The sequence below is a fragment of the Hemitrygon akajei genome, chromosome 4, assembly GCF_048418815.1.
Source record: "Hemitrygon akajei chromosome 4, sHemAka1.3, whole genome shotgun sequence".
Classification (NCBI taxonomy): Eukaryota; Metazoa; Chordata; class Chondrichthyes; order Myliobatiformes; family Dasyatidae; genus Hemitrygon; species Hemitrygon akajei.
This window is the reverse complement of record NC_133127.1, coordinates 132,654,032-132,666,436: the sequence shown is the minus strand read 5'-3', so window position 1 is coordinate 132,666,436 and position 12,405 is coordinate 132,654,032. Positions and strand designations below refer to the sequence as shown.

The following is a 12,405-nucleotide window of genomic DNA, read 5'->3' as shown; positions in this document are numbered from 1 at the left end:
GTCAGTATGTCCTTCCTAAAATAAGGGGCCCAAAACCACACACAATACTCCAAGTGTGGTCTCACGAGTGCCTTATAGAGCCTCAACATCACATCCCTGCTCTTATATCCTATACCTCTAGAAATGAATGCCAACATTGCATTTGCCTTCTTCACCACTGATTCAACTTAGAGGTTAACCTTTAGGGTATCTTGCACAAGGCCTCCCAAGTCCCTTTGCATCTCTCCATTTTGAATTCTCTCCCCATCTAAATAATAGTCTGCCCGTTTATTGCTTCCACCAAAGTGCATGACCATACATTTTCCAACACTGTATTTCAGATGCCACTTCTTTGCCCATTCCCCTAAACTATCCAAGTTTCTCTGCAGGCTCTCTGTTTCCTCAACTCTACTCACTCCTCCACCTATCTTGGTTTCATCGGCAAATTTAGCCACAAATCCATTAATCCCATAGAGATTATATTTTCTGTGTTGCTACTAGTGAATATATTATCCACTACAAACTGAAATAAACAAATATCCCATGAGTTGAAAATCATAAGATGCTAGATGTTTGTGGCCATATTTGTAGTATAGTTATTTACAGGTCAAAATCAAAACTTTCTCTATATTCCATAAACACTAAGATTACAAGTAATTCTACTCATTGTCTCACCAGGAACAAGTGGAAAGATCCACTCACTTTTTTAAAAATTAATTATTGTTGGTAAACAAGAATTTGAATAAAATTGCATGGTCTGAAATTTCCTGGAATGGAAACACTGGTGAAAAACATCCTAATTTTATCATTAGCACACTATTTCTAATTTTCTCTTAAAATTCATTGACTTCTACTTAAAATACATCATAGCAAGGAGTACAATGAATGAGAAATAATGCTGTCAAAAGCAGTGATACGTTCTGTACTCCACAAATGATTCATGATGCATCCCATTCAAATTAAAATCACTTCCAATAATAATTTTAATTTTTAAACTATCAGTACACAATTGTAGCTCATTTACTTTTCATTATGTCAATACAGAATGAACTTTAGACTTAGTCATACATTTTCTAACTGATTATCAGAAAATTAAATTCAAAGCTAATTCATAAATTATTTTGAAAGATTTTCTCAGTAATCTTCAACCTATCCTGTTGATGAAAGCCCACTTTCCCTTGTCATCATTCTTGATCTAAAAGTCATCTGGTAAAAAGTGGCTATTTTATGGTCACTCATTTTAAGACAATGCCTCATATTTATTAATAATGTGTTACAAAAGGAGAATTGTGTTCCAAAGGAAGACCAGAGTCCATTCACTTCATCATTCCCTCTCCTTTTGACAATGTGAAACAATTATGCAGTTAATAACAAATTATGACTAAATACATTTTTATGATTAAAATCAAAGTAAGCAGACTAACTTTAAATAAATGGCTATTGACAATATATTTTAATAAATGTAAGAAACAGTGAAATGCCTATTCCCGAACATTACAAATGATGGAGAATGAAAAAGACTAAGGAAGTTCGCAACATTTCCTAATCCTAATAACTTTAGCTAATGATTATTGCCTTTTAGATCTTGCAACAATGAATAAGAAATGTCATGTAAGCAAGGTGATCTACTCTGCATCTTGTGCTTCCTCTCAAATTCTGCTAAATAACATAATATTTGCAGATTGCTCCTCATTGTTACTTATTTGTTGAATCTACTTTTACTGAAATAAAGAGATTCAAGTAAATCTATGAAAGTTCACAAGTTAAAGCAGAATTCAAAATGGTCTGTTGCAATAACTCTACAAAGTCACTTTTAGCTTAATCACTGAAAACGAAAGGAGATATGTATGCAATTCTCAAATTACAATAAACTAATCAAACAAACAACTCACTGTTATTTTTCATTTCTATATATTCACCTGACATTGAAATCAATGCTAATTAAGCACTGCACTTTTACAGGGTACACAGGACAGTTCCTACAAGTAATAACATGAATCAAACAGGAGAACTTGTAATATAAAAAATACTTGGACTGCTGTAGATTCTAATTACTTGCAACCCTTTCAAAACCAAGGCAACTTTTTTACTGTAATAGTTCTAAAAAAAAACTGGCACCATATCTAAGAACATAATCTAAACGCAAAGGAAGAAGTAGAGCCAGTGTCATCTAAGAAGCCCTTCTTAAAAACTGGTAAAATTTGCTGCTGCTGCCAGACCACTGCTTTGCATGAGGATCACACCTGAAGTTTCAAAACAATCATGTTCTAGTATCAGTGATGCCACTGATCGACTTCACAAGAAGATCGACTTTCAAGAAAATAAAAGTGAAGCCTGGGATTTCTAAGATGTTTATTCATAAGGACAGCCAGCAGCTTAACTGAGTAAATGGTAAATTCAGTTACAATGTATGGTACAGTTATTGGTTCAGGAATTGTAGACCAATAATGTGCCAAGGAAAGGAAGAATAAATTCTCATTGGTAGGATAATTAAAAGATTAAGTCACTTGTTATTTGCTTCTGTTGTTGTCAGTTTGAGAAGTGTGAGTTTTGTAATACTATAATGTAGAAACTACTTCATCATTCCATCCTCACTTAAGTTCCTTTGTAAATTTGAGAAATAAATTATCTTTGAAAAGCATTTAAATGTAGCAGCTTAACTTTCCAAGCTTCCAAGAGGGCACATGAATGAGTGGAAGCTCAAAATTATGATCAAATGAGCAAGTTACAAGTGAGTGTTAGCACAATGCTTAATGATAAGGAGATGGCGGAGGAACTGAACGAGTATTTTGCATCAGTCTTCACTGAGGAAGACATCAGCAGTATACCGGACACTCAAGGGTGTCAGGGAAGAAAAGTGTGCGCAGTCACAATTATGACAGAGAAAGTACTCAGGAAGCTGAATAGTCTAAGGGTAGATAAATCTCCCAGACCAGATGGAATGCACCCTTGTGCTCTGAAGGAAGTAACTGTGGAGATTGAGGAGGCATTACCAATGATCTTTCAAAAGTCAATAGATTCTGGCATGGTTCCGGAGGGCTGGAAGATTGCAAATGTCACTCCACTATTTAAGAAGGGGGCAAGGAAGCAAAAAGGAAATTATAGACCTGTTAGCTTGACATCGGTGGTTGGGGAGTTGTTGGAGTCGATTGTCAAGGATGAGGTTAAGGATTACCTGGAGGCATATGTCAAGATAGGCAGAACTCAGCATGGTTTCCTTAAAGGAAAATCCTTCCTGACAAACCTATTGCAATTTTTTGAGGAAATTATAAGTAGGCTAGATAAGGGAGATGTAGTGGATGTTGTGTATTTGGATTTTCAGAAGGCCTTTGACAAGGTGCCGCACAAGAGGCTGCTAAACAAGATAAGAGCCCATGGAATTATGGGGAAGTTACATACATGGATAGAGTGTTGGCTGATTGGCAGGAAACAGAGAGTGGGAATAAAGGGATCCCATTCTGGTTGGCTGCCAGTTACCAGTGGTGTTCCACAGGGGTCCGCGTTGGGGCCACTTCTTTTTACATTGTATATGAACAATTTGGATTATGGAATAGATGGCTTTGTGGCTAAGTTTGCAGATGATACAAAGATAGGTGGAGGGGCCAGTAGTGCTGAGGAAACAGACAGTCTGCAGAGGGACTTGGGTAGATTGGGAGAATGGGCAAAGAAGTGGCAAATGAAATACAATGTTGGAAAATATATGGTCATGCACTTTGGTAGAAGAAATAAACGGGCAGACTATTATTTAAATAGGGACAGAATTCAAAGTTCTGAGACTCAACAGGACTTGGGAGTCCTCGTGCAGGATACCCTTAAGGTTAAACTCCAGGTTGAGTTGGTGGTGAAGAAGGCGAATGCAATGTTGGCATTCATTTCTAGAGGATTAGAGTATAGGAGCAGGGATGTGATGTTGAGGCTCTATAAGGCACTGGTAAGACCTCACTTGGAATACTGTGTGCAGGTTTGGGCTCCTTATTTAAGAAAGGATGTGCTGACGTTGGAGAGGGTTCAGAGAAGATTCACTAGAATGATTCCGGGAATGAGAGGGTTAACATATGACGAACGTTTGTCCGATCTTGGACTGTATTCCTTGGAGTTTAGAAGAATGATGGGGGACCTCATAGAAACATTTCGAATGTTGAAAAGCATGGACAGAGCGGATGTGGCAAAGTTGTTTCCCATGGTGGGGGAGTCTAGTATGAGAGGGCATGACTTAAGGATTGAAGGGCGCCCGTTCAGAACAGAGATGCAAAGAAATTTTTTTAACCAAAGGGTGATGAATCTGTGGAATTTGTTGCCACGGGCAGCAGTGGAGGTCAAGTCATTGGGTGTATTTAAGGCAGAGATTGATAGGTATCTGAGTAGCCAGGGCATCAAAGGCTATGGTGAGAAGGCGGGGAAGTGGGACTAAACGGTAGAATGGATCAGCTCATGATAAAATGGCGGAGCAGACTCAATGGGCCAAATGGCTAACTTCTGATCCTTTGGCTTGTGGTCTATGGTCTTAATGCTAGCTCAAAAGATTGTGAAGACTCAAGCTCGATTGGACTCAATTTGTATTTAAAATTTCACTATATGTTGCACAAGTTATGCCAATTGTGTGAAACAGTAGAATGGAATGGAGAAAACAAATCAATGGGACAAATCTTCTGTCCCTGTGCCAGGACTTGTTATAAAGTTCATAATTTCCAGCACCAGCACCTATGTAAATCCTCTGCCCCCAGCCACCCCAAACACCCCCAAAACCTGGCATAATATCAGTAACTTTCTTTCAAGGGAATGCATGCAATCACCTGCCATGTAAACAGTACTATCTTTCAATCTTTCCTTTCAGTTAGTCCTGACGAAGGGTCTCGGCCCAAAACGTCGACAGTGCTTCTCCCTGTAAATGCTGCCTGGCCTGCTGTGTTCCACAAGCATTTTGTGTGTGTTGCTTGAATTTCCAGCATCTGCAGATTTCCTCGTGTTTGCTTTTTAAGTACACAGTTAATGTTCTGTTGTTATTTTCGATGTTTTAAAATAATTGTTAGCAAGCAATGTAATCAATATTTCAAACCCACTCACAAACACTTGGTAGCAATGACATTTTTAACAGCCAGTGAATGGGACCCCACTGGCTCTCATGACAACTTCTGTCAATGCACTGAGCACATCAAAGTGCTAGGAGTCAGGGTGCCAGTGGAAAAAGCTAGCAAAGGCACCGTGGCCCTGAACCAACCAGCTATTTCTAGCTCAGTGGATTAAGCTCTCCATTTTCCCATCCATGGGAAAATGGGCATCATATTAGTAACAGTTGCATTCAAGTCTCTGCAAGCAACATATAGCAAAGAGTGAGTGATGCATACTGTGTCTGGAAATCAGATCAGAACTTCTTCAAATATTGTATAATAAAATCCAATTTCTACTGGTTAATTGGGCCATCAGTTAATCAGGACAGCTGCTTATTCAGGACAACTCTTAAAGAACAGAAACTAATTGAGAAACTAGCTGGGGTTCTCTTTCCCTGACACCCTTGAGAGTCTGGTATACTGCTGATGTCTTCCTCAGTCTCATACTCTAGTGAGATAGGGACATGCCCATCCAAGTGTGTAAAGTTAACTTCAGTGGTCTGTGCAGATGGACCCTACAGTGAGATCCACAACCAGGAAAGTGGTTCTGCAATGTTACATGGAGAGTGAAAGGTATGATGAGGCACAGAAAAGGTGCATCCACGACAACCAGGGAAGACCCCAGATATGACGTCTACTTGTCTCACTGGACCAGGACCTCCAAAGTTGACAAGGTGGGACTGCCACTGGAGAACGACTTTTCCACTTTAAAAATCCACCAGCACAGGTTTCCTGTCATTGTCAGATGTGATGGACAACCACCAGTAGTATTGGTAGTGTTCTAATTTATTCTTTATTTTATTTAAATATTTAACACTCATTTAGGAGACAGCTTGTCTTTTTTATACCTTTTTAACTATTCCCATGAAATTTCATCTAATTGGACCAGCTGCTTAATTGGGACAAACCATACTGGTCCCGGTGAGTCCCAATTAACCAGAGTCCACTGTACTTATAAAACAATACGCTGTTGAGTACAAATTTGCCCCGGAGAAACACTTTGTACCCAGCTAAACCAGTTGCCTGCAAAAGGATTCCACTCTGGTTCCAGTTCCCATACAATCCAGTCAACATTCCTACTTTCACATCAGCAATAATTCAAAGTTAAATAATACATTTTCTAATTCTAACAACCTTAACAAATTATCAGCAAAGTCAGATATCTAATCCAAGATTAACTACTTGACAACTATACATATGAGTTTGCTTTGATCAGCTCTGTCAACTCCAATTCTTCACAACAGCATATAATTTATATGGATCACTCTAACAAAACACAAACTTTATTAAAGGATGGTTGGAGAATGGAGCAGCCCTTGTGAGTACATAAAGACCATCCATTCTGAACTGACAGCTTTGTTCTGCACAGTCGGAATTCCATTCTGTCAAAACCAGAGCGCTATTCAGCATCAATATAACAAGGTTCAATACTGCTCAATCAGTTAATGGCAATATATTTATTCTCCATTAAATTGTGCAGGCAGTATCAATAAAGGCATGGCTGAACTTATTCCAAACAGTATCCATAAATAACAAATAAAATGGTAACAGATTGTGAATTACAGCTGCAGATACTTGCATAATCCAGAGGCTATTACAATTAATGGAACACAAAGAGCTACAAAAGACGTGTACTACCACAGTGCCCTCTATGAGCACTTATATGAAAGTGAGGAACATCAAAAGACAACATTCTTATATTTCAGAAAAAAGTTGGCAGGTGATTTATTAACTAAAGACTGGATCGAGTTGGCTCTTGATTATCTGGGTAACAAAGAAAAGTGCCACCATGGATAATACAAAAATAGAGATTTAATAAATGCACTTAAGAAAAATCAAGAAGAGTCAGTAATCAAACACCCCCGGGTGGGCTGCGGTGCCCATAGCCATAGCTCAAAGCAAGTTTCAGCAGCGGGTCTGTGCTCAGATCTACCTGCAAACCACACCTGGCCAAGCAGGTACACTCCAGCCAGTTCTTTATAAGCTCAGTAAGCACCTGCAGCAGGGGCCACTAATGGTGCTCAGCACGCCCACCATGTTTTACCATTGCAACTTCTTGCCTTCAGCTCGGTGCAGTGTAAGCCATGTAAAAATTCAGAGTCCCTTTCAAAGAACCAATGGGTTGTATTTCTTCACTGTGCTGAATTTCCTCATAAGGCATAGGTCAGATCCTCCCGAGGCCTATGTTGCAGAACTAATTGTATCGCAAGACATACTGTTCCAGAACAACACTGGAATTTACTCAGTAAACATAAAAGGCACCTTACATCCAGGAGCTTACTGCAGTATGCTGTACTACTCAGGATAAGTAGTTCATTGGAGCCCTTGCCACGGTCTCATCCTCTCGCATCAGCACACCAGCTGAAAAATCTCAAAGGCTTCTTTGACTGCACTGCCAAATCTCAAAGTCTACTGCTTGGGCATGAAAACAGCACCACCTGCAAGGACCCTTCTGAGTCACAAACTATTATGAGCAAGAAATAAGTCCTTCTTCCTTTATTATCACAAGTCCAAGTCCCCGGGACCCAACATGACAAAGACTACAATACTTGAAGACAGCAGATCACTCTGTCTTTTCAACAGATTTAAAATTTTCAATAAATATTGGAGTTGATAGAAACAGCACATAGGATTTAAGCAGAGCTGGTGCCAATCGTTTGCTGAAAATATTGTAAGATTGGAAGAACATCCATCAACATTCTATTGGAATCATTTGGTGAAAATTTATGTTCATTATGAATGAAGTGCACTCTTCTAGGGTAGAATTTGTAGTATATCCTTAAATCTTATTGTTTTTTCAGGTTTCTGATCATTTTTAGATCTGCAGTAAGAAAAACCTCAGGTCTTGCATCAATGGAGCACATTTTTTTGAGAATAGTTATACCTTTATTCCACAAATAACCATTATTTAATTTACAGAAGGGGTGTATTCCTGTAAAATATTTCATTCAAGCAAAATTTTATTAATCTAACAGACTAGGTGAAATGCTTTATTGAAATTTTGGTAGCAGAGTGGCACTGTACTGTATGTGTCTATAACGAGGAATATATACATAAATTAAAAACATATAGCCTGAAGAATCAATGGCATTGTAGTGAATATTCTTAAAGGTAACATTTGTAGATCAAGACATGCCTGTATTATGAGGACATAATGGTGGATCTGATTGTGAAGAGTAAATACTGCATTCTTACAGTGCACATTTTCTCAGTGAGCACAGTAATGAGCATTCTCATCTGTAGAGGATGAACACATACAAAAATAGCAATACATTTATTACTTATTACCAGTCCTGATGAAGGTTCTCAGCCCAAAACGTTGACTGTTTACTATTTTTCATAGATGCTACCTGGCCTGCTGAGTTCCTCCAGCATTTCATCTGTGATAGATTTTATTACGTTTTATTTCTACTAACCAGGTGGCAAAAGCAAAATTCAACACTTTAAAATGCACATTAGTACAAAGGGAAAAAGAATGGACTCCAACTAGCTCCCCAGACATTAAATTGTAAATGCAGATCATTTCCTGCCTCCACGTTAAAACACCTTATCAATCTGGTGTAGAGCAATGACGCATAACACATTAGTTTCTATACTTCAATTACTTGTAGAAAAATCAAAGTGAATCCAAAACAGAATAAATCCTTCATATTACCTTGAAACAGCATTTATATCAAATGGTACAACGGCAGATGCATCAACCTCATTCATTACTTCAATGTACATCAGTTAGCAAAGCCTTCTGACGTCATCAAAAAGGCATGTAGTAAATAAAATAGACACTATAAAATTTGCTGACAAAATGCATTTTGCTTGTAGGTTTACATTCAGCTCTGATGTAAGATAATTAACCAGAGACATTGTGTTTCTCCTCTTTGCATGACCTGCAAATCATTTCCAACATTGGCTCTGTGACATAACAACTTTACCACCATACTCTCTGCCTTACCTTTTCCAAAATGTTCAATGAACCATAACATGTAACTCAAATCCTTAAACACATGGCCATGCTTCAGTTGTCTGATTCCTCACAAAAACAGCATGTACAGTATGTGTCCCCTGTGTATTACTTCAACCAAGATCAATTTTCAGTCAGAATTGATGTACAGGCAGTATCATAAAGATCAATTTGCAGTTGTATGCAACTAATGTGCATATTAGAACAGAAAACTTCAGAAATATTCAGCAGGTGAGGCTACATCTGTGCAAAGAGAAATGGGTGACATAAACCTGGGCAAAGGCTCACCCATGATCCCTGTACCTCACCCCTCACCACCACCATCGACACACTAGCTCTCTTTACTCAACAGGTGTCTGGCAAGAGGGATCAAGGTGAGTACTGTAGGTCTCAGAAAGCCGTATTCTGGGACCCTGCTAACAGTCAACATGATTTAGTCTAATGCTGCAAGTCATTAGCCTTTAATCAGAACGGCATTAATCCACAGCCAGAGACTATTATCTCAAATCCAGAAACAGGGATTACAATGTCATATCCGCAACAGACAGTCCTCAAGAAATTAGCCCCCACTAATTGTATGTAACCTTAGACTAACTGAATAATTTTAAAAACATTATACATTTTAATTGCTCAATTAATTTATCTACAGTATATAGAGTTATGTCACTTAAAATCAGTAGTAGCCTTCAACTCTTGATATATGGTTATATCACACAGAAACCCCAAATCCTACCAGTTCAAGGGTCTTAAAGTTCGAGGAAAAATACTTGATTGACTTCCAAAGAAGAACCATTTTTTTGGAAAGAACAAAATACAATTACACTGTTATAGAACATACCTTCTAGAAAATTACCAATAATTTAATTCTTAGTGAGCTTCACCAAATGTGTGTTTCTGATCAAAAGAATTAGCAATAATGTATGGAAGTCTGGTTACCCAACTGTAAGACTTCTGGTGTTTGCAAAGGATATGAAGATTTTGTTAAGGAAATAAAATCAAAATTCATAGTTGCTTTGAATCTACTCACAGGTTAGACAAACAAGTAGTATCCGGACTACAATGTCACAAATTAGCTTCCATCTCCGATGTACTCTTGCAGAAACAGCTGGAAGAATGATCTCTGCTGGCACGTAATACTGGATTGTGTAAGTCACCATGATCCCAAAAGAGTAAAGAAGTTTTACCAGCTGGTATAGCCTAGAGGAAGGAATTAATAACATGTCACAATGGCATAAGTGCTGATACTATTGGAATGGAACAAGATCCTAGTTGTATCACTGTTTCAATATTTTAACAAAATAATTAACCATAAGGAAGCAAATAATTTCTGGATGATCGAAAAAACTCTAGATCCCGCCTGGCCATTAACTATTCCTCTGCATCATCAAACATAAGCATTCTTCTGTCCAAGCACGATTATTTTATTGATTATGATAAATACATAAAACACTAGAAATATTCAATGGGACAGAAACAGAATTAACACTACAGGTCATTGATTGTACACCAGAACTCCTCCACTTTTCTCAACTGAGTACTACCAGCATTTTCTGCTGTTGTTTCAGATTTCTAGCATCTGCAAAGCTTACACTTCCATGCTGTCAGTGGTTTTGAACTGCAAAAAGAAAGACAATAATACTCTTCTTCCCTCCAACTATTTTTCCACATTCTCCTCTCCTTGGATGCTCAATTCTAAGGTGCCAAGAACCAAACATACACCCCAATTCTACACCGAGGTAATAACGGGAGAATAATTAGTCAGATAAAACTGAGCCAAGCTGTTGTGTATTTAATATTTTAGCGATATTTGAATGATCTTGTGTGTGTATATAGGTTGATTATGCATTCTTGTTAGTTTAAATAATTAATTATGGGTTATATGTATAAATACATGAATTGCATACGTTATCACACTACCATGTGATAAGTCCTTGCCTCACTTAAACTAGAAGTTAGACCCGCATTTCAGACTCCCACACCTTCCTTTGAATTAGTTTTAATGTGTTGAAGTCACAAAATATAACATTGGCAACGCAGTATTTTTAAAATGAACCCGAGACAGCTACTGACCTGATGAAGCGCAGTGAGAGGAATGGCAACTAAAAATTGCAGCCCAGTGCATACAGAGATGGTTGAGTTCTTAAAAAAGCAGCGCAGCATGAGTTCTTCAGAAGGGAAGACACAATAGAGTTTTAAAAGAAGTCAGGAAACAGAAGAATTCATAAAGAATGAGCACCGGTGATTAATAATCATTAAAACAAATCATAAATGGCTGGGTACATCAGAAAGATTAGTGAGCTTGATTATGCAACTGGGCTAATTCAACAATATTTTGAAGCAAATGAAATAGCCAATGAGAAACAAGTACCAGTTTTGTTGAATTGATTGGGTTTAAAGGTTTGCTTCGAAGTTTTCCCGATATTGATGAGCTCTGCGGATATTGTCAGAGTATGCAGTGACACTTACAACCGATACCATTGCTGACTGCAGAATGCTTTAGGTTTCATAAGCAGAATCAAAAGGAAGGGGAGTCCATTTCAGTGTACTTGACTGAATTGAAGAGATTGTCTGAACATGTCAGTTCAGTAATAGGCTTCAGTTTAGTAACACACCGAGAGATCATTTAGTTTGCAGAATCTAACAAGAAACCATTCAGAAACAGCTCTTAACTGAAGCACAACTTGCAGTAGAAATCACTGTTTCAATGGAAACTGCAGGAAGAGGAACAATTGAGTTGCAGTCGGGAATGAAAGTGAGCGTAAACAAAATTGTGATGTCTAAACAGAAACCAGCCTGGCCAAATAAATTCTTTTACAGTTGGAGCAGGGGCTCACAAACAACAAACAAATACAGATTTAAAGGCGAAACTTGTAGAAAATACTACAAAGCAGACAAAAATAAATGGATTGCTCAGGGAAAAGAAGCTAAAATATCAAGTTGCAGTTTCAAAATGAGCACTAATCTGTATGCTATTAATGAAAAATTATTATACTGATGAGTGACACAGGACTGTGTAACCTTTAGATATACAGTGTGAAAATGAACAATAGACAAGCAACATGGCTTATGCCAGAAGAGAACAGCAAATTAATTAAAATGGAACTGGACACTGGTTCAGCTGTTCCAGTCATTCCACAAAATGAGTATGAGAGGCATTTCAAAGATACTAAACTGAAGTCCTCAGATATTCAGCTAAGAACTTATACTGAAGAAAAGATAACTGCTGTGGAAATTACTTCTGTGATAGTGAAATACAACAACCAAAAAGACACACTGAGCATCTGGAAGATTGCAAGTGTTCGGCTTTTGTGAGTAAAAAGAACCAGAATCTACTCTGTGTGTATTAAGGTTATTGCATGA

General features: G+C 37.9%; 1 protein-coding gene across 4 annotated transcripts in view; it reads right to left on the bottom strand.

The window, feature by feature from the left end:
- The window catches only part of slc36a4 (solute carrier family 36 member 4), a 264,779-nt gene that overhangs the window by 129,041 nt on the left and 123,333 nt on the right, over window positions 1-12,405 (bottom strand). For all 4 annotated transcript variants that reach the window (XM_073043341.1, XM_073043342.1, XM_073043345.1 and 1 more), the window contains exon 10: window positions 10,073-10,242. In XM_073043341.1, coding sequence (XP_072899442.1) covers window positions 10,073-10,242 — 170 coding nt within the window. The remainder of the gene's footprint in view (window positions 1-10,072; window positions 10,243-12,405) is intronic.